General features: G+C 39.5%; 2 protein-coding genes across 4 annotated transcripts in view; both read left to right on the plus strand.

The window, feature by feature from the left end:
• The first annotated feature begins 3,626 nt into the window (after positions 1-3,626).
• On the plus strand, positions 3,627-14,440 carry n4bp2l2 (NEDD4 binding protein 2-like 2). 2 transcript variants are annotated; one of them, XM_036564829.1, is made up of 7 exons: positions 3,627-3,737; positions 6,536-6,678; positions 7,673-8,652; positions 9,787-9,911; positions 11,740-11,828; positions 12,035-12,111; positions 13,976-14,440. In XM_036564829.1, the coding sequence occupies exons 3-7, from the start codon at positions 7,673-7,675 to the stop codon at positions 14,136-14,138; spliced, it is 1,434 nt and encodes a 477-aa protein (XP_036420722.1). In that variant the 5' UTR covers positions 3,627-3,737; positions 6,536-6,678; the 3' UTR covers positions 14,139-14,440. The 2 variants fall into 2 exon arrangements, with proteins under 2 accessions (XP_036420722.1, XP_036420731.1); XM_036564838.1 differs by lacking the exon at positions 6,536-6,678 and having other exon boundaries at positions 3,639-3,737.
• A 3,278-nt stretch (positions 14,441-17,718) lies between these two features.
• The window catches only part of pds5b (PDS5 cohesin associated factor B), a 44,575-nt gene continuing 39,517 nt past the window's right edge, over positions 17,719-22,776 (plus strand). For both annotated transcript variants that reach the window (XM_036564850.1, XM_036564860.1), the window contains exon 1: positions 17,719-17,807. The gene's annotated coding sequence lies outside the window, so the exon portion shown is untranslated. The remainder of the gene's footprint in view (positions 17,808-22,776) is intronic.

Here is a 22,776-nt window from a genome sequence, read left to right on the forward strand (position 1 = left end):
GAATAACCAGAATCACTTTTTCCTTGGTATCATTCCGCACAAGACGACCATAGCTGGGGCTAATAGAATTCATAATACAGACACAACACAGATCAAATCAATACAATGTGCGATTAAGAATTTGAAGACCACATTTCCGGCACGTACGAGTCTCTTCTGTATACATTTGAACCTGAATATAGACATGAGTTGGAAACGCACGTCTCAGCACAAAGCTGAAGTTAGCTTCTTATGAGAATTTTCTGTTCCACCTTAAATGGTACCACAGTTACATGGTGCCACCTAGAAAACAGTTTTTTTTGGCCTACTATTCGTTGCTTTAATTTAGCCCAATGCAGATATATGGACCTATATAGTTTTTTCCTTTTTTAAATATTGTGAAACTATGCAAACAATGCTCTTTAGGAAACATTTCTAACACTTTTTAGATAGCGCTTTTATTTTAGTTACAAATGCTCAAAGCGCGATAAGCGGTTTAGATGATGGGATGGATGGATGGATTACATCAAAGCGCTTTACACAAGAATATAAGAAATTTAAAAGGGAACACAGACCACAACCGAAAGTTTATCATAATACCATATGCAGAGGAACAGACAAAAACAAAAACTCATCAGAAGAAGTGTGCATCATTTCTGTTCTGAGTGACAGAATGATCACTTGTAAAAGATACTTGAGAATGGAGAATGGAACAACCTTACTTTGAGAATGAGTGCGTATTCTTCAGCCTTGGGAGATCTCTGCATGCTGGTAGCGAAGAAATTAGGAAATTATGACCATCGGATGGTCAATAAAATCCTCCTGGCACCTGGAGCAATGAGGGAAACGAAAAAGAATGAGCAGTGCGATCTAGTTGAGTAACTCACATGTATCCATCCAGATCTGTAACATATTTGGCCTTTTGTCATTTTCGTTGGCTTTTGTCATTTTTATTGGTTGGAATAGCTGGTCCTAAATCAGCACCCTGATGTGCAAAAACTGAAAGATCACTTACTGGACAGGCCTCAGGCCTCACTCCAGCCAAAACTCCTAGAGGCACCAACTCATAGATGATGTCCATGAAGCTGAAATGTTGAATCTAAGAGTAAGAAGAAAGATTAGTGGCAAGATTATCTTGACAACACATTCCAGTTTTGCTCCCCAAAGGGCCTGGGACACTGCAGCGACACAGCAAGAGTAAGAAAGATATTATATACAGGCTTAGAAGTTTAAATTAATTTTTTTCATAGTCTTTCACAAGTATAACCCACTTTTCACCAATGCAATTTGAGCAATGTAAACGACCACAACTTTAATATTAACAGGTTTTCTCAAATTCATCACTAATGTATGTCTAATAGTATATTTTAGTGTGAGAGAAGATGGAAGCTGTATTTTCAGTGCTTCACTTGAAATTTCAGTTGTCTGAATGCATTTCTGTGGCATTTTTCTAAATAAGTAATACTCGAATTCATGTTTTCTCTTAAACTGATGTTTCCCAGCTCCAGCTCTGTAGTCTTTCTATAGTGTCTTGTTTTCTCAGCAGCTAAGCCACATCATTAACTGATGATCACATCTTTCTGGAGCTGAATGAGGATAGCAAGAGCAGGAATACACCACACAGTGCAGTGCAGGGGGACTACAGGACTGGAGGTAGGAAGCACTGTTATAAAGCATCCTTGCCTGCTCCCTCCTCAAATAAATATGATGTCTACCTCTGTGAAGGAGCATTACTAGAGATTTATGGATGGGGGATAAGCCTAGACATGGGACTCTGGGGACATGGTGTGCCAGGAGATTTTGTAATGGCCCTAAAATGTCTGTTCATCATGAAGCAACAACCAGAGAATTTATCAAAGGCGGCTATTTGGTCAGATTGGCACAGTATATCCATCCACTTACAACAGGCATAGATCAAGCAAAGGTACCGAAGTTTGATGATTGTAAACATTGTTTCAAAACATGCCTTTCACTTCCCAGAGTGAATGTTCAACATACGGAAACTAAGCTGAAAAGTTATTATAATACATTTACATATACCTGCCTATTCTGCCTACAGCAGTTTAATCTCTTTTGCATACATGGTTCACTAGTTGAAATAGTTTTTCTGTTGCATTGCTGAAATAATCCTTTGTGGGACCTGTGAGTGTTTTGTTTACAACATGGTTTCATTTAATGTTAGCCTGCTTAAAATCTAAAGGATACTTAAAGCAAATAATCTACACACTTAAAAAAGATGGTTCTTCAGGGTTTCTTTAATAAAGAAAATGGTTCTTAATAGAACCATTAACACTCAAAGAACCCTTTGTGTGTTTAAAGTGTTCTTTGTATTGTGAAAGTGTTCTTCACATTGATGGAGAAGGTGCTGTAGATGGTTCTATATAGAGCCTTGTTCTTCTATTGTAATAAGCTTGACATGGTTATAGTAAAAGAACCCTTTTGGTGCCCTTTTCAAAAAGGTTCTATATAGAACCATATACAACACATTCTCCAACCACCTGAAGAACACTTTCAGGTTGCCAAGAACCCTTCAATCATGCAAGAGGTCCTTTGGATGTTTATAGTTCTATTTTTTCTTTACTAAATAAAGAACCATCGTTTTTAAGAGTGTAGGTCAAAGGGGTACAGCTGACAGGTTGAGAAGCCCTGCTTTACAGTAAAGTAAAACTTCAAAACAGCATTATTCTGCACATTTTAATCACAATTTCTTTGTTGACTTCAACATATTGGGGAAAAAAATGTACAGATGTGTGTTCCCTGTAGAGGACGTAAACTTATTTTCACATAGAAAATCCGCAAAACATATTATTTGACCAGGGTGCCCAAACTTTTGCATACACCCACATAGGCATAAACTGGGCAGCAGGATGCCCAAACTTTTGCATAAACCCACATAGGCTTAAACTGGACAGTGTAGTTAAGATCAATGTGAATTTCTTTCAAATGTTTTGATCTGCATTTGATTTCCAACTAAATTAAGAGTTTATGTGCACAGCGAGATGTAAATGTGTGGCAGTGATATTGGGATAGGAGCCTTTAAATGTGTGTGACATTTATAGCAGCCTTTCAATAAATGAGACATTTCTGTACATTTTCTATAAATACTATTTTTTTACATATATAAATTTCTATAAATGTGTCAGTATTGGCGTTAATATCGAGCTATTAGCCTTTTAACGTGTCAGTATTGGCGTTGATATAATGATATTAGCCAAATGTGTCAATATCGGCACCGATATCAGGATAGCAGCCTTTACATGTGTGAGAATTTTATAGCAGCCTTTCAATGAGTGGGACATTTCTATAAATGTTTTATAAATTCTATAATTATTTTTATAAATTTCTATAAATGTGTCAGTATTTCAGTATTGGCGTTGATATCGTGATATTAGCCTTTTAATGTGTCAGTATTGGCGTTAATATCGTGATATTGGCCGTTGTATTGGATATCAGTGGCATCTCCCTCTCTAGCTGCGTACTTGGACGCCAGCAAAATTCAGCAGTGTCCAGTGTACATATAGTGTGCTATCAAGTGCACCAGTATTTGTATTTTTATTCATTTTTTAATTTTTTACAGTATTTTTTACTTTTGTTTTGTCATACATTTCCCACAATTCCACCATAACCGGAAATACCCTCCAGTCCGGGGCTTGTTTAGCCGGTTTAGTTTCGGTTAGTCAGTAAAGGTGGTTTTGGAGCAGCTCGCTGAAGGAAAACTGGAAATACGGCTGTCCGTTGGCCGAGTTTGTAATCGTTAGGTAAGATAAATGTCTAACTTATGAAATATGATATATGAGGATCAGTAATGATGTCCCAAACACTGATTTAGTTAACGGTTACACAGACTGACCGCTAACGCTAGCCAAGCCAGCTAACCGACTGTAAGATACCGCTGTAGGAGCCAACACAAACCCTAGACCGAGTCTGTTTGTGTCCGCAACGAGCAGAAAAGTGGCTAAATAGTCACTTAATCTAAGCAGCAATGAGACGTTTGTAGCTAAATACGCCGGCGAGTCAGTCGTTAGATGTAACTAGTAATATTTATCCAATTTCATGTTTCTTGTTGCTTTTCTACGGAGCCCCGCTGGTGACATCCTGTATAAATAAAAATAATGTGTAAGTAAGTAAGGCAGGCGTGGGAATGAGATGATTAAGTCGTGGCCACGACTTAGTAATGCGTGGGAACGAGATCACGGCTTGCTAAGTCGTGGCCACGCATTAGGATCTTGTTCCCACGCTTTACTAAGTCGTGGCCACGCATTATTTTTATTGACACAGGATGTCACCAGCGGGGCTCCGTACTCTTCTATTTGAGTTTACGTTAATTTCGGTCTTCAGACGAAGCTGAAGGCAACTTCTTGTTGGAATTTCCCTGTTCCACCTTAAATGGTGCTGCAGTTACATTAGGGTTCCTGCGTCAGAATCTAACTGCTGCGCCCTTTAAGGTGGAGCGGGGAAGTTCCAACAAGAAGCTGGAGAATAGGAAGCCAAGTTCAGCCGTCTCACGCTGGTTTCAGCACCCGGACTACTTTGCAGCTGTTCACGTCCCTCACTTTCAAGCTTTATTGTTTGAACCCCAAACAGGAGAACAGCACCTGTTTCAGTTTCTGTGGTGATAAATGCTGTATGTACAAGTTTCAGTGCAGTTCCATGGGACACACTGTTGTATTTCTGATTGAGCCATTGTTTAATTTAAGTACCAGTACGTGACCTTAAGCGTGATTTTAGGCTCTTCTGCTCACCTTTGTCTGCCACTATGTAGCCCAGAGTTCAGATCCAACACACCTGATACTACTCATCAGACGCTCCTGAAGGCCTTCATTACCTGGGTCAGGTATGTTAGATTAGAGTTGGAGCTAAACTCTGCAGGACTGTAGCTCTCCAGGACCAGGTTTGGTCACCCACTGATGTAGCCTGATCTGTTTAAAAGGCCCAGATCCTACATTTTTCTTGTTTTTTTTTTTCTTTGAGCTCCACATATAACAGTACTGTGCTTTTATGTACCACAAATGGACATAATTCATTTTTTTCGTGGCCCATTTTTAGCCTCTCTTTATGCTGTTTTAGTGTTACTGCACCTTTTAAGGTTGTTACATTTGAATGGCATCTGTTTCTGTTTGGCTGCGCTGTATTGTGCCTCATTCAAAAAGTACTCAGAGCTGAAACTCTCCCTACAAATGGCAGGTAAAACTGGGACTTTCCAGGCCAAAGTGCTGCAGAGATTAGAGTTTACCCTCATCTAACACTCTGGATTCAGTTTATGAAGGCCTTACTAATTAGCTGATTAACTGAATCAGGTGTGTTTAATGAGGCTGTGTGCTGAAGTGTGCAGTGTTTTGGCCCGCGAGGACCGGAGCCTGACACGTGCCCTAGAACTTCAGAATGCATGGGTCAGGGCTAACTGCTGTAGGCTCAATTTAAGCAATAGAATACGAGAGGGAGTGTGTTATTGTGAAATAACATCACGCCTGTGATTTGGTCGCAGGCACGAGCTTGTGTTGTATTGTTTTTATACAACAGTAAATAATAAAGTAAGAAATAAATAAATTGGGCTGTGAACGTGGGAATTGAGCCTCGCCTTTTGAAGTACGGACTGAGCCATAAAACTGCCGCAATATCAAGTTTAGCTCAGTGTTGTCAATTTTTGCTGGATCAATATTAATGTTGTTTTGTTCCAGCCGGTCTGTAAAGCATTTTACAGCCCATCTAGTTTGGCGAATGGTATTCGGTTAATTTCTGGCTGATTCCAGGTTGTTTAGCTGTTTAGCTTCTGTCACAGCTGCCGACTAAAAAGCTGCTCAGTGGCGAAAACAGTTTGGGAATTTAGTGTAGTCTCATCTTCAGACTCTGACCAAATCGTCTGTGGGTCAAATGTGATCATAAAAGTGTCCATTTTCTGTTTGTGGCAAAGTAAGAAGTAAAAACGTTCAAATGGCTTGAGCGTCTCCCACAGCTGTCAAAATCATTGCTTAGCAACAGCGTCTCAGCGGAGTGATACAGTGTTTGTGAAAAAAACGTGATGTTATGGCGAAATAACAGCACGGTTAGAACGCCTCTCAACCAATTAGCTTGCGTGGCCAGACTAACTGTTGTATAAAGGTGGACATATGTAAATTGATTCTTGTGACATCACAGAAACAATAAATTCAAAACCAGCTGTTTTTGCAGCACAGTTTCTTTATATGGACTGTATGGACTGGGGCGTGAAACTTTGTTGTATACATATTATTTCAAACTCCTTTATTTCAGAAATATGAGGGGAAATTTGGTTTTCTGTCATATGATCCATTTAACAGGAGTGTGTGTGCAGAGGATGGTCAGGTGAACGAGGGACATTCAAGTCACAACTGTTGTTCTTCAGCTTTTTAGTTTTATTGGCAGAGATATCTGCTCACCAGTGCTGAGATGATGACTTTTATGAACGTGTGCACCAGTGCACCAATGAGCCGAGCCAACTCCTGTTGTTTACTCGGGAGTGATTGGATTTATTTAGAAGTATTATTTTTGTTCAACTTTCCAGAGTTTTGTTTGTAATGTATGAACCCCTTATTAACAGGTCTGTGGAGTACTTGGAATCAGAAGCCCTATTTTAAGGAGTAACCTCCAGTAACATCCAGCTTTACATGTTATCAGGGGAAAGACATACACCCATGTGATTGATGGCTGCTTGACCTGTTGAAATGCACAAAATTTTGTTCAGTGAGTATATTTTGCACATGAGAATATCACTATTATCATTCCAGTATCAGAATTACGGCCGATAAATACAAACAGTATTTTTATCTTGTGTAGTCTCTACTGGTGGAATTTCCCTTTTTTAAAGGCAGGACCACCACTACTATCTCAAAAAGAGAATGACACAGTAAGAGTCTTGGGCAAGACGGATTCGCAGTGATGGATGTTACATTCATCCATCACTGCGAATAGCTCTAGAAAAGTAACCATCCAAGTGGTGGCCCTGTCTATGGGAGATTGCCAGTTTAACTCCAGATGATGCCACAGCCGTGGTCAGGAGTCCAAGAGAACATAACTGGCCTCATTCTCTCTGGATGGGTTTGAAGAACCTCCCTCAGCGTGATATCAGCCAACGTGGTCACCTGTTAGCTGCTGTAACACAAATGGCAGTTACTGTTCTCCTCATTGAGGTGTTCAGTGATGTTTCGTTAGCAGCGGTTTGAAAAGATGCTGTGGCATCACGTGACTTGGAGCAAGCATGTGCTAGCCTTCACCCTCCTAGCTTGTTTTTATTATGGGGAGGCCTAGCTAGCAGGTGAAATCATAAATGAGGGAAGAAATAATAATAAAAAATATATAAAATAATCTAAAAGTTGACAGAAATTGTCATGTCTGATCTAGCCGATTCATGACTTTGTAAAATTAATCAGTGACCCACTTTTGGTTTGTTTTAACCTGCATTAAGCTCAATGTGTTTTATACATGGCTTCTATTGTGGAAGGAAAAGTAAATTATCCGTTATTGATATCACCATCGGCCACAATAAGGTGTTAATTAATGGTTATTGAATTGCCCATTAAATTCCATACAGGTGCATCACTAATTAAGATAATGGCAGTGTTTGTATGTATTTAGAGTAATAATTTGATGTATCAGAAACCTCAAACATGATCAGATTCCTTTTATAAGCACTTATTTAGCTTCTATTTGTCTTAAATAATGTTGTCATTCTTTCCAGATGCCTAATGTTATTCCAAGCAAATCTTCTCCTCCACCTGTGAGTGGAATTGTAGAAGACCCCCAGTGCCCTAACCAAGAAACCCCTGACCAGACTGTGCTCCCACAGCAGAACCTGTTGGCCAATGCAAATGTGGAGGTGAAAGAACGACCACTAGTATTCCCTACAGAGAACCCTAATATATATGAAGGGAACACCTCAAGGGATGATGGCCATGAATGTGGACATGACAAAAGCAGAGAAGAAGTCATCAAAGAGATAGCGATCAGCAGTGTTGCTTTCATTGGTCCAGCATGTCGACCAGTGACAGCAATAGAGGAGGAACTGAGTGAGTTCTACAAAGAGCTTGAGGAGATTAACCACCAAGACAGAGTTGATGGTGATACAGGAGTTAATGAGGATGTCTCACAGTCTTGTGAGCCAACACCCAACCCATCTCCCAGAAAAGAGGCTTGGGGAACTGATCATACGAAAGCCTATAGGCCTTATCCACCGATTCGGCCTCAAAGGGACTATGGAAACAATAGGAAATGGGGGCCTCAGTCACACAGTGATGCGCCTTGGGAATTTTCAGACTCATACAACAACCAAGGTCAGTGGCAGCATCCCCCATTTAGGCTTCCACATGGACCACCAAGGATCCAATTTCATGGCCCACAGCATTTTTTTCCTCCGCCACCACCTGGGAATCCCCTGCAACGTCCATATTTCCAGCCTCAGTTAAATGACTACAGTCATGCTGAGAGAAGCAACTGGTCCTCTTGCCAAGGACCCTATTTCCCGCTTGGTTATGACATGGGACTTTCTTCACCTTACTGCTCTGGGTCATTTCAACAGCAAGAAAGAAGCTCAAATGATTGGCAGCATTATGGGGAGCAGAATTATCAGGAGCAAGACCAGCACCAGCATAAAAACGGCACACCTTTGGTTTTGATACTGATGAGGGGACTTCCAGGCTCTGGGAAATCAACTCTGGCAAAGTGAGTTGTGAGAATGACAGTAAAGATTTTAGCCTCACATGTTGATGAACTCATGTGTTGATAACATTTTTGGTGGGTGAGTTATGCCCAAATGTTACAATGTACAGTGTAGAATTTGTTATCCACTATTGTGATACTGATGTTTGCAGTTCCGAGACTGTGATATGTAAATGACAAATCCCAGTTCCCAGAGTGTTTCTGTGGGTATTTTGATGAATGAAGTTATTTATGTATTCTAGCAAATTACATTATTTTAGTCTGATTAATGCAGGTCAGTTTTAAAGGGCCCATGTTATGAAAAAACATTCTCCTTGCTTTGTTAAATACAACTGATTGATGCAGTATGTAAAACATTATTTTAAAACATACCGTTCCCTCCCTAGTCCATACAGCCGTGGAAGTTAATCTGCATAAACAGCCTGTTTTGAATAATTTATTTTGCGATCTCACAGATACCATGACATTTATAGGTATCTGCCTAATTGGCCTATGGCGGTTTGGCTCTGTCCATTCATGTTGAAATTAGACTGCATGTTTCAGCCCAGACTGCATGTTTCAGCCCGGACTGCTTCTTGAATGAGGCGCAATACAGGGCAGCTGATCAAAACAGAGGTCATTTACATATATCAGTCTAAAAGTCACAGTAGCAAAAACAGCCTGTTTAGTTCTAAGAGATAAAAGGAGGTTGGAAAATGGTCATGCAAAACTGAATTATGACTGCTTTGGTACATAAACCCACACAAATATTAGAAGTGGACCTTGGGAAAATATAAAATATAACAAAAATGTGGGATATGGGACGTTTAAACGTCCCTTTTAAATCAATAATGCATTTTATGTGAATTGCAAGGCATGTTGCAGTCGCAGTATGTCGCAGTATAATTGTGATACCAATATTTTGTCCATTTTGTGCAACCCCTTTACAGTTTTAATAGTCAAATGGTGATTATTTTGATTGTTTACAACAAATTAAAATGCAATGCATAATACCTTAATAATATTCTTAGGTGATCACTGGAAACTTGCAAGAGAAATTGCACTAAAGAATGCAAAAGCTCTATTTTAGGTTAATGTTTTAAGTCATTCTGAACATTAAAGCCTCCTAATACAGCAACATATATTACCATTTTTCAGGGGAATATTGTCCAGTGGCCCAAATGGGCTAATATTGAGTACAGATGACTACTTCTTCCAAGAGGACGGCTACTTCTTTGACCCCACCCTGCTTGGGGATGCACATGACTGGAATCAGAAGAGAGGTAAGTACATTGTACAACCATTAGTTGCACATTTTAGAACACGTTTTGTCTGCACAATTGTTTAGAACCACAGGCTGGTTTTTACCAGTAATTTGTGAATAAAAATAAACTCAGCCAATCAGCTCGCTTGTCAGAATTATGGGTAAAGATGTGTGTTCTGTTATGCTAGTTAAAAACTGTCTTGGCTATGTTCGTGTGCCCCATAAGGTACAGAGCATGATCGGTAGAAAGAACTACTTCAGTTTAGCAGCATTGAAGCGTTTGTCTGGGGTGTTTTGTGTGTGTATGCACACCAGGGAGAGTTGTTCATCGTGTTCCTAAGGCATAACGCAAGGCTGTCTTGACTGTGTCAGGATCTCACATTTAAAACACTTACCAGATTTCCATCCAGCTGTCAAATTAAATTCAAGAACTGAAATGTCAACAACTGACGTGTTGCAAAAGATTGTTGCAAATTGGGCTGAGTTTACATCAGCACAGTGTGAGAGGATAAAACGTCAGCATTATGCTCATGAAAACACTTCTGAGAAACATGGACAACAGACAAATCTTTATTATTGAGCATCTTCTTGCTATTTTACTTAATTTTATGGCTGTGTTTTGTATGTTTGTATGAATATGAAGATAAAATGTACTGACACATACAGTGACCCACAAAATGTTCATAATTCTGTTGCAATCACTTCGTTTATGTAAGATTAAGATATCTTGTCATTTTTTCATTAAAAAAAAAGTAATCCCTGCCGGCTTCTGTCATGTTTTGGAGCTATAGCCGGGCAGAAACACTTGATCCGTTCTTTGACTTTATTTGCGTTTATATTATCTATTGAGCAAATATGTTTACATCAACATTTATTGTATTTGCTTTTTATCTGCAAAAAAGGGAGCATGCACACGTTCATACACATTTTGGCAGTTTTATTCAATAGTTTCCATCAAGTCTTTCTTTTGGTTTTATTTGATGTACCAAAATATGCATAAAATACATAGATGGAGATTCTACAACGGTGTTTTAGGGCGACTGTTAATAAAAATAAAAATGGTTGACTTTGAGAATAAAGTCATAATATTTCAAAAATAAAGGTGTAATATTTTGAGAAAAAAGTGGGCTAACTGTAGGGGGCTGGCATAATGCGTTGGGGTCTCGGTTGCTGTGCTGGTGATGGCGAAGATGCGGAGTGTACAGGAGTTCCACTCACTCATTGTCTCCCTGTGGATTGATCATTTTGATTATCATTCTCATTGTCTGGGAAACTTGTGTAGACAACCCTGCCTGCGATTCTCCTTCAACAAAACAGCTTCCTCAGAGTCCGTCTCGTTTTTTATTCTGAATAAACATGGTTTCCTGCACAACTCCTCCAACTCCTCAGCGACATTCATTTTAACACGAGGAGGTGCTGCCTTCCTTTGGCAAACCCTTTGACAACAATATTGCGGCATTCCTGGTATTAATGCCACTTTAATGTCATAATTCAACGACTTTTTTTTTCTCAAAATATTTCAACAGTGGCCCTAAAACGCTGTCGTAGTATTCAGCATGTCAGTCATTATATTTTAAAAAAAGGCATGTCAAACTCAGTTCATTCGAGGCTACAGCTCTGCAGGGATTAGCACTATCCCTCCTCTAACACTCCCTTTTCTGCTCATGATGCCTTGCTGATAAGTTGAATCAGGTGTGTTTGATTAAGCAGAATGCTGAAGTCTTCAGAAATGTGACCTGGAAAGAACTCGGTTTGACACCCCTGGTTTAAAACATCACATATTGTCTGTTTTATTCCTGTGCCAGAGATCATTAAAGAATATCATGGCTGCATTTTCTTTTTTTCAGCTACAGATGCTATGCTGAGGGGTCGTTCACCTGTTATTATTGACAACACAAATGTTCAGGCTTGGGAAATGAAGCCCTATGTCGCATCGGTAAGTTGAATGCATGCTCCGCTGTTGTATTGGGTAGTCTGAAATATGACAGGCATTATTGGTCAGATACACTAAACTTTATTCTAAATCTGTTAATTCTAGACAAGAATTCACAGGTTTGAAATAAAGAATGTTACATTTAATTCATATTTCAAGATTGCGTTTTTTCTCTGACCATTTTTGTTCATTTTCTTTGCACTTTGCAGGCTTTGGAGTGTGGATATAGAGTGGAGTTTGTTGAGCCTGACACCAGTTGGAAATGTGATCCTGCTGAGTTAGAAAAGTAAGTCTGTGAATGGTTTGGACCCCAAACTTGTACGAAATCAATACAAGAGAACCTAAATATGTACTTGCCTTCTAATTAGGTTGATGTCGGCCTTGTGGGCACATAATATTTATGTACAGAATAGGCATAATGAATAATTGGTGACTTTCTTACATATAGATATGCCAGAATTTCTTGCTTTTCAGTGTAAGTTGGGAAGCCATTATTTTGGGTACCTATCACAAGTCTGATATTTCTTGATTTTATTGAATCTATGTATTCCTGCATAAATGATCGCACTCTCTTAGAGTCTGAGGAACTTGGTGAATGAAAGTTAATCAGTAAATAAAAGTAAACAACCTCCTCTGAGGATAAATAGCATGATTTGCAGGAAGTGGCTCATAGAAACAGGATATCTCAGCTCACTTGAGTGTTCTGAAATGAGTTGTTCAAAAGAGTTCGCAGGAGTTTGTAGAAGTCGTTACTCCACTCATCATGAAAGCATCTTCCTTGCCAAAACTCCACCCTTTTCTGTGGCATTTCTTTTTTTCTCAGAAGTACAGCAGGGCAATGAGATAATACATGGTATTGATGATGCAGTAGGGCATGGATGAAAATACTCTTGATGCTCTGAAGTTCAGACTCACAATCCAGAACAAATGTGCCTAGAAGATTTCGAGAATTATGTATAAACTACATTGAAGAAACTTTCTGAAAGCGAACCTACAAGTGTAGCTTAATTCTGTCACCACCACTCAAAATCAGCATGGGTATGTTCGTACATGCAGAGTTGAACAATCCAGATTCTCTCTGTGTGCATCATAGCAGGCTGGGACAAAGGATGTCAGTCAAGCTTGCTCATCATCATCTCCCGAATAAGTCTGATAAACAAATGCAGGTGAACTTTGCTGGCTGTAGAAAATAACACTCAATTTTGGTGTCATACAAACATTTTTCATGTTTTACTTTATGTTCCTTGGGGAAAAAATCTTGCCTTGGCTTTGGCTGTAGCCTTTTAGTTAATTAGTACTTGATTAGTTCAGACTCAGGTGCAAAGTTCAAGAGAAGAATAGAGAGCATTCATTGCAACATACAAACCACTTGTAAGCATCAAAGAAGGGTAGGCTACAGTTTGTTAAAGAGTACATTAAACTTGTAGAGTTCTGGGGCAAAGTCTTGGACAGATGAGATTAACCTGTACCAGAGTGATAGAAAGAGAAATTCAAAAGAGATTCAAAACAAACCATTTCACCATGTATGACTGGAAGTGGCTCAGTGTTCTTTATTTATGATAGGACTGTCGACAGCAGCAGCAAAATGAGTTCTGAAGTAAATTGAAATATCTTCACTGGTTGAATCCAAACAAATGTCTCCAAAGCTCCAAAGTAGATTCACTAGAGCTTCACTAATTTATTTATATTTACATAAATAAATAAATAAATAAATAAATATATATATATATATATAATAGTGGTCACAGGACGCTGTTGGCTGGATATTTTTGGTTGGTGGACTATTCTCAGTCCAGCAGTGACACTGAGGTGTTTAAAAACTCCAGCAGCACTGCTGTGTCTGATCCACTCAGACCAGCACAACACACACTAACACACCACCACCACATCAGTGTTACTGCAGTGCTGAGAATGATCCACCCCCCAAATAGTACCTGCTCTGTGAGGGTCCATGACCACTGACCACTGAAGAACGGGGTAAAAGGGGGCTAATAAAGTATGCAGAGTGTATATAATGTGAGTTTTGTGATTTTTTTTTTTTCAATATTTATTAGTTCATTTATTTATTGAAATAGCGTCTCTGCTTGCATGATTTGTATCTGTGATATACACATTTCAGTCTTATAAGTAAACGCTTTTCATTTTAACAGGAGGAATAAGCATGGGGTCCCACGGGAGACAATAGCGAAAATGCTGGATCGATTTGAGCTCCCTATCAGCGTGGACATTGTGATGAATTCCTTTGAGCCTCCCCATAAAAGCAAAGAACGTCTTTCCAAACCACGCGGACAGAGAAGATTTGAAGACATGTAGCTCTTTCACTATTTGAAGATTGAACATACTATTTTTTTATTTGCTGATAGTTTGTAAACACTTTTAACAAGTTTTTTAATGCTTTGTAATAATATTTATAATTACATTTTGAACTGTTCAGTGTGTGGTCATGTGAATGTTTTTAAACTTTTATTAATTATTTGTTTAAAGAAATTTTATATTAACTGTGCTCAGATCTCTACTTTGTTTGCATTCGTAAAGCATTGGGCCTGTGCCCTCCTGTCATTGCTGTCTAAATCTTCAACAAATGAATTCACTGTCATTAAAGTAATTAATGATGAGCTGATCTGAAAACAATTATTGATGTTTGTAAACTGGGAATCAAACTATGAAAAAAGATGTAGGAAGACCTCTGGTTCCATTTATTTATTTTTTTTACTGGCAGAAACAGAAGTGTTTTAAAGACAAATTATTGCTACTGAAGACTTTTTACAGATGTTCCAATTTCACCATTTCTTTTTCTGTTATATTGACTCACATTGGATTGACCTTGTAAGTCAGTGCTTTTTTTAGACCCTGATTTAAATATCAGTTTTTTATTTCACTCTGATTATTATTTTCACTCTGGAGAACTGTGGGTGTTTCAGTACTCCGATTTGAAAGAGAGAGCGATGGACCCCAGGTGAAATTTCAGATGAATCTGTGTCAGATTAAAGTCATTTGCAGATACCTGATGGCTGGTACATTCTGTTCCATCTCCTTGCGCTGAATGACTGTTCCTTTTAAAGTCACTTGGAGGGTCTTGAGGAGATAAAATGTCAGACTGAGGCTGCTTTGAGAAGTAAAACCTTGGAACTGAGATTGGGTTTGTATTGATTTCTTGTTTGCCTGCCTGCAGTCTGTACACTTGCATAATCCATCTGACTCATAGTTTAGTTTTTATGGAGGCAGCTAAATAATCCAGAGGAGGTTACTGGAATTTATGTTGGATGTGTGAGACTTCTGTCCAACTCTATTCTTACAATGTATAGAAAAGTTATACCATTTTCCTCCTGAAATTCAAATAAGGATAATGATCATAATATCAAAATAAAAATGTATGTATTGTGAGTATTAATAATGTTCAAATAGATTTGTATTATTACTGTTATTATAGGTGCTTTGACTCCAGACCCTTCAGTCAAAGCAACAAACTACAGACCCAAACCATTTAGTCAAAGCAACAAACTACAGACTCAAACCATTTAGTCAAAGCAACAAACTACAGACTCAAACCCTTCAGTCAAAGCAACAAACTACAGACTCAAACCCTTCAGTGGAGCAACAAACTACAGGCTCAAACCTTTTAGTCAGAGCGACAAACTACAGACCTAAATATCTGAGTCAGAGCAACAAAACTACAGACCTAAATCCAACAGAGCCACAAAACTACAGACCCAAACCCTTCAGTCAAAGCAACAAACTACAGACCCAAACCCTTCAGTCAAAGCAATAAACTACAGACCCAAACCCTTCAGTCAAAGCAACAAACTACAGATCCAAACCCTTTAGTCAGAGCAACAAACTACAGAACTAAATATGTGAGTCAGAGCAACAAACCACAGACCTAAATATGTGGGTCAGAGCAACAAAACTACAGACCTAAATCCAACAAAGCCACAAAACTACAGACCCAAACCCTTTAGTCAAAGTAACAAACTACAGACCCAAACCCTTCAGTCAGATCAACAAAACTACAGACCCAAATCCATCAGTCAGAGCAACAAACTACAGACCCAAACCCTTCAGTCAGATCAACAAAACTACAGACCCAAATCCATCAGAGCAACAAACTACAGACCCAAACCCTTCAGTCAAAGCAACAAACTACAGACCCAAACCCTTCAGTCAAAGCAATAAACTACAGACCCAAACCCTTCAGTCAAAGCAACAAACTACAGATCCAAACCCTTTAGTCAGAGCAACAAACTACAGAACTAAATATGTGAGTCAGAGCAACAAACCACAGACCTAAATATGTGGGTCAGAGCAACAAAACTACAGACCTAAATCCAACAGAGCCACAAAACTACAGACCCAAACCCTTTAGTCAAAGTAACAAACTACAGACCCAAACCCTTCAGTCAGATCAACAAAACTACAGACCCAAATCCATCAGTCAGAGCAACAAACTACAGACCCAAACCCTTCAGTCAAAGCAACAAACTACAGACCCAAACCCTTCAGTCAAAGCAATAAACTACAGACCCAAACCCTTCAGTCAAAGCAACAAACTACAGACCCAAACCCTTCAGTCAAAGCAACAAACTACAGACCCAAACCCTTCAGTCAGAGCAAATAAACTACCCTGCTGAAAAAGAAATCATAAAAACCATTAAATAAAGAAACCTTTTCCATCTTTAATGGTATTCCAATGGTGTCCAACAGTCTCTAATGGGTTGAAATCACAGTATAAAGGTGGTTTAACAGGTGTTCTGGGACTGATTCCAGATACATTTGATGGCTTCCTAATGGGTTCAAAGGTATCCTATAGCAGACTAGTGGTATCTAAATGTAACCATTAAGCCAATTCCCATTAGAAATCAGGCTTTAATCCAAATGGTTGGTTCTAATGGTCTTTTTTCAGCAGGGTCTTCAGTCAGACCATTGAACTACAGACCAAAAGCCCTCAGCCTGAACATCAGACTAAAAGGTGTGGGTCTGTAGTCTGGGAGGGTTTAGTCTGTAGTCTGAGGGGCTCAGTCTGTCACTCTGGCTGGAAGGTGTGGGTCTGTAGTATGTAGAGTTTAGTCTGTAGTCTGAGAGGTTTAGTCTGTGGGTCTGTAGTCTGAGAGCTTTAGTCTGAGGGGCTCAGTCTGTCGCTCTGGCTGGAAGGTGTTGGTCTGTAGTATGTAGGGTTTCAGTCTGTAGTCTGAGGGGCTCTCTCACTCTGGCTGGTAGGTGTGGGTCTGTAGTATGTAGGGTTTCAGTCTGTAGTCTGAGGGGCTCTCTCGCTCTGGCTAGAAGGTGTGGGTCTGTAGTATGTAGGGTTTACTCTGTAATCTGAGAGGTTTAGTCTGTGGGTCTGTCACTCTGGCTGGAAGGTGTGTGTCTGTAGTCTGAGGGGTTTAGTCTGTCACTCTGGCTGGAAAGTGTGTGTCTGTATTCTGAGGGGTTTAGTCTGTCACTCTGGCTGGAAGGTGTGTGTCTGTCGTATGTAGGCTTTCAGTCTGTAGTCTGATAGGTTTAGTCTGTCACTCTGGCTGGAAGGTGTGGGTCTGTAGTATGTAGGGTTTAGTCTGTAATCTGAGAGGTTTAGTCTGTGGGTCTGTAGTCTGGCTGGAAGGTGTGGGTCTGTAGTCTGAGGGGTTTAGTCTGTCGCTCTGGCTGGAAAGTGTGTGTCTGTATTCTGAGGGGTTTAGTCTGTCACTCTGGCTGGAAGGTGTGGGTCTGTAGTCTGGGGGGTTTAGTCTGTGGCTCTGGCTGGAAGGTGCGGGTCTGCAGTATGTAAGATTTATTCTGTAGTCAGATGGGTTCAGTCTGTCACTCTGGCTGGAAGGTGCGGGTCTGTAGTCTCTGCGCTCTGCAGATGTCGCTGTTGAACTGCGCTGTAAAAAGTGAAGGGGCCGCTGGATTGGTGCAGCCAGCGGACAAATTGGCGCCATTTTGAAGCCGAAAGGAGGATCAGAGTTGGTGGGAGAAGCGATTGGCTGCAGCTCCTCAAATAAGGTACATTTTCATTAAAATAAAGAGACGCGCGTCGATAACGAGGTATGTGTTTTAATTCCGCAGGGTGCCCCTCATGCAGGAGATTCCCCTACAGGGCGCTTTTGGAGCCTTTATTGTCTGTTTTCGGCGCTAGGCTGGCTAACACTAATGATGTCCATTCTCTCCCTCTCTCTGTCTCTTTCTGCACTGTCTGATCTGAACGGCATGCGAACACACATCTCTTTACTCCTGCTCTCTTCACGCCTGGCAGAAGAAATAGTTCTGATTACTGTTCAGGCTGGGTGGGGTGGCGTTCATTTCCCCCTGCTTGTCCCTTTTCTTGTGCAGTTTTTCATTCAGAGGGGCTGCGCTGCTCTGTTTTTCTGACGGCTATTTGTTTGTTTGTATTTAACCGTTAGCATTAGCACGCTAGCTTGTTAGCAAGCGGGGCTAGCTGTTTATACTAGCATCCTATCAGAAAGCCCTCAGAGCCGAGAGGCTCCTTATGCTGATTTTCTAAGTCGGTTGTTGGTGTGTTTCACTTTTCTGGTTCTCTTTGTTGCTGGAGTCGATTTAGATGAGCTTGGCCGGCTAACTTTAGCTCACTGGCGAGGGGGCTCAGATGTGTTAGCCCGCTAAATGCTCCGTAGCTTTATGTGGACGGAGAAGGGGCAGAACTGGGCTGGTGAGTGTTAGCTCGCCAGCTAGCTGTCATACAGCGTTATTTTTGGCTATAAATGTTCGTTTTCTGGCTCTTTGTTTTTCTGACCGCCCTCTGATGGCCCCTAACCAGGCCACATTCAACTGACAAAATGCATAAAAAAGGCTTTTTTTTCCCTCTTGACAAGCTCCTGACATGACATTAAGGTGAAGTCAGCTTATCATTTGCCAGCTTCTTGTTCGAATTTTTTCCGTTCCACCTTAAATGGTGCAGCAGTTGTGTTCTGGCGCCAGAATGTACCTGCTGCACCATTTAAGGTGGAACGGGAAAATGCAAATAGGAAGCGCACTTCAGCCTCGTTGACATGACAGGGGCAACTTCAGACGCTTCAGACCCCTCATGTCACTTTGAAGGGGCTCCTGAGGCGAAAACCTCCCTTTTTTGGCTGGGGCTGGGCGGCGTCGGTTATAGTTCAGTATCGCGTATGTTCTAAGTACATCACTGTGTCTTAAAGGGGAATTCCACCGATTTTTCAAAATTCTGTAAACCAAGTTATCTAGAGTGGTTTGACGTGAAATGGTTAATCGTAGAGAAACTTAGACTCTGATTTCTTCACAGTGGTGATGGTAGGAACCAGGGGTCGCCATGTTTACAACACTAATATAGCCATTTTATTTACTATCCAGAACCAAACCAAAAGGTTTTTTTTTCAGTGTATCATTGATGATGGTGGTGGTGGAAAAAAAAAATTCTTTGGGCACTATTTTGCCTTTGAACACCCTTCATGTATCCCTCCACCATGAATGGATTAAAATGGATTGATTAAAATTTATTTTAGACCAAAACCTTTTACAGAAATACTGCTGTAAAACAATATTTCAAGCATCAGGCAGTGTCTTCATAACCATGTCATGAAGGTGCTTTTAGAGGTGGATGTCTGGTTCCTATCACCACCACCATATTCAGTAGGTTTCTCTAGCACAAAGCATGGCACACCATCTAATCATGCAGAAAATTTTGGGAAATCTGTGGAGTTCCCCTTTAAGTTGGCATTAACCTATAGATGTTAGTATTAAAAATGTTAGACTCCCTGTGGTTCATATGGTTTGAGCTCTTTTTTTTCCACAAATCAGTTAGACTATATGGTTAAAAGATGAGCTTCATCACCTAATTTACCATATTAAATTCTGTTATACTGTTAGTTCATCCACTGTTTAACTATGCAAAATCGCTTTAGATCACAATCAGAACACGTTCTGTGGTATTTTCCCCCCTCTTATAATAAATATCCTTGTTGGATGTGAATGGGTTACTGAAGTTAATGAGCCTGTGCTTCCTGAGTTGCTGGTACTCTCAGCTAAAAGACTGTATTACAAACCTGAGATGGTTTTGATGGAACTGTTTTGTTGTGTTTTCTTCCACTTTACTCACTATTCGAAACATTAACCACACAGAAATTTACCGAAAGGAAATGTACTGTTTGTTTAGTTTTCATGCATTTTGAGCTGTTCTTTCAGATCAATCTGAAGCACCCTAGAAACAATGCACGTTACAGTTAATTGTCAGGTTATACTGTCACTGATGGCAAATTTGGGGTGTTTTATGATCGTCATATCAGGGATATGATACTAATTATCTGTCAAATATATCACTAAATATGTAGCAAGAAATAGTGCTAAGACTGAAAAGCAAGATCAGCTTGTCAGTATATCAAGGTAGATCGATAAAGACGGTGTATCATCCAGCGCTACTCTGAATGGTGCAGATTTATGGAAGCAGCTGGAGATGTTTTGCTGGTTCAGGTGTAAAAACAGTGGACCACTAAGCTGTGTAGTAGTGGTCTTGTGCTTGTCTGACATTTGCATTGAATTTAAGAATTTGCTATCTGTAGATGCAGGTGTTTGTATGTGTTGAACGTTTCATGCCAAATAATTGTTTCCATGTCTCTTATTTTGTGATGTCCTTTTTATTTAGTCAATTCCAAATCTGGGCACTGTCCAGAATGTGCTACTGAAGACTTAACATAGACTTTGTCGTAATTGGTTTGACTACATTTAGATTTTGATAATGGGTTATATATTTAGAGAACATCCTGATATGTGATGGAGTAAATGTCCTTCAGTAAAATCCAGGTGCTTAATAGTGAGTATAGGCTGATGATGTAGGTATTTTCACAGTTAATAAAGCCATACCATTTTGGTAAATTATGTTAATCTGACAATGCTGCAGTAAAAGCACTTCAAATCATTTTTTAATAATGTGGCTGATTGAACATATTTTGTATCATTTAAATTATTATTGTGCTCTGAATTATTGTTTTTAAGCTACTTTGTGAAATAACTGTTTTATAGTTTTGTGAGTACTCCACAAATCCATGCTGTGATGTGAGTCAGTCTGCTCCTTTCTCTTGGTTGTGAATGAGCTGTTAGTGCTAACTTCAGTTTTAAACCAGAAACTGCGTGACTTTGGCTTTAAATAATTCATGACTCATGAATGAAAAATATATTTCTGGTGACATTGAACTCATGGCGAATGGCAGATAATAACATTTTTACATACCCATATTTGGACAAAAAGCATCTCCCACAAATGCAGTCGAATCCTGACAGTACAGATATTGCAGGTTATTTTTTCAGGTTTCATTTTCTGTGAAAAAGTTCCACACTGTGAACATTTAGAACAGAGAGGGTTGGAATTGGATTGGGCTTAATAGAACCGATACCTGATCAATTAAAATATGCCTTGATCGTCTCCAGTCTCCTCTGTAATAAACCGGGAAAACAGCTGCTTAAAATTACTGAACAGGTGGGCACTTGATTTGACAGCTGTGATGCCACTGTGATAATACATTAGTCTGCGTTCCAGCTCTTGTTTGTGTTTATAGGGTCGTCAAATCTACCAAGTATATTTATTTTTGACATTTGATGGTCTATTTTGTACACGTGGAGGGCTGAACGATTTTGGTAAAATATCTAATAGCGATTATTTTTACCAATATTGCAATTACGATTTAAATTGAGAGAGAAATTAAGTTAAGGGCCTTTTTTTGGCTAAGAAGACCAGTGTGCATATATATATATATATATATATATATATATATATTATATATATATATATATATATATATATATATATATATATATATAGTTCACAAGCTCCATGTTATTAGGTAAAATTTCCCTACTTGCCTCGTATCAACATTGTTGTTAATAGACTGTAAGACTACAATAAAAATTGCAGCTCTTGCAATTTGAAAATTGCACTCTTGTGATTTCGATATAAAAGTGATTCATCTTTCATCCCTATACATTTGTGAGTCTTTGTTATGTGAAGGTTAATTTAACTGTCCAGGCAGCAAATGCCTTGGCAAATGGGAGAACTATTAAGAATATGTCCTGTTGGATTTACTATGTGCAATTAACAAGTGTCCTGTTGCATTTTGTCACAGCTTTGCAGAATTGCTCGGTTGAAAGGTAGTGAGAGTTTTTCTCATGAGAGAATGTAGTAGAAGAGTGAAGAGATCACTAAAATGTGGGTAACTACTTCTTGCTGGATCTGAAGAACTCTTCTTTGTGTATGCACTCAGTGGCTTCATTGTCCAAGTGGTTTCCTGCACTAAATAATGCTTTGACTAGTGAGTGAATTCATTTGTACGTGTCAACTGGTTTGAATCTGCTTTAGTCTTCATGAATATGAGGCGCTGTCAGTTGAAAATCATGGCATGTTTGCCATTGAGTCAAGCTTCGACATAGCAACCTACTATGCAGTGCTTATGAATTATCAGCTCTATTAGCCTGCGTAGATCATGGCTGCAGGAGGAGTATCAGTTGGAAAGAATTACCATGATTCTTTGAACGCTGATATATAGTCCTGGTTAGGGATGCATCGATACCACTTTTTTTCAGTTTGAGTACATATTTTTCAGTACTTGCTGATACTATACTAAGAAACCTACTTGGAGTTAAGTAGTTGTTAGTGTAAGTGAATGCAATGTACCTTAACAGTTACATTATAACAATCAAGCTTATGTTAAGTGACGTGCTTTGTTTGTCATCTTGGTTAGCGCTGTGCACTTGGGTAGCACTTTACAGCTGTAAGTAAGGTACCATTCATAGGTTTGAACCCAGATCTGTCTCTTTCAACACCAGTCTCTGCAGCTTAATAACAGCTAATGCATCCGAGGAGCTCACTTGTGGAGTTTTACGTTTAATGTCATTTGATTGGCTGGTAGCTGAATGTCCTCCAAAGCCAGACATACACTGTGCAATTTTAGAAATCTTGCTCTTTGGTTACTCACACTGTACATCTGAATAGACCATCACGTACGGA

The sequence above is a fragment of the Colossoma macropomum genome, unplaced genomic scaffold (genome assembly GCF_904425465.1).
Source record: "Colossoma macropomum unplaced genomic scaffold, Colossoma_macropomum, whole genome shotgun sequence".
In the NCBI taxonomy this organism is placed as follows: domain Eukaryota; kingdom Metazoa; phylum Chordata; class Actinopteri; order Characiformes; family Serrasalmidae; genus Colossoma; species Colossoma macropomum.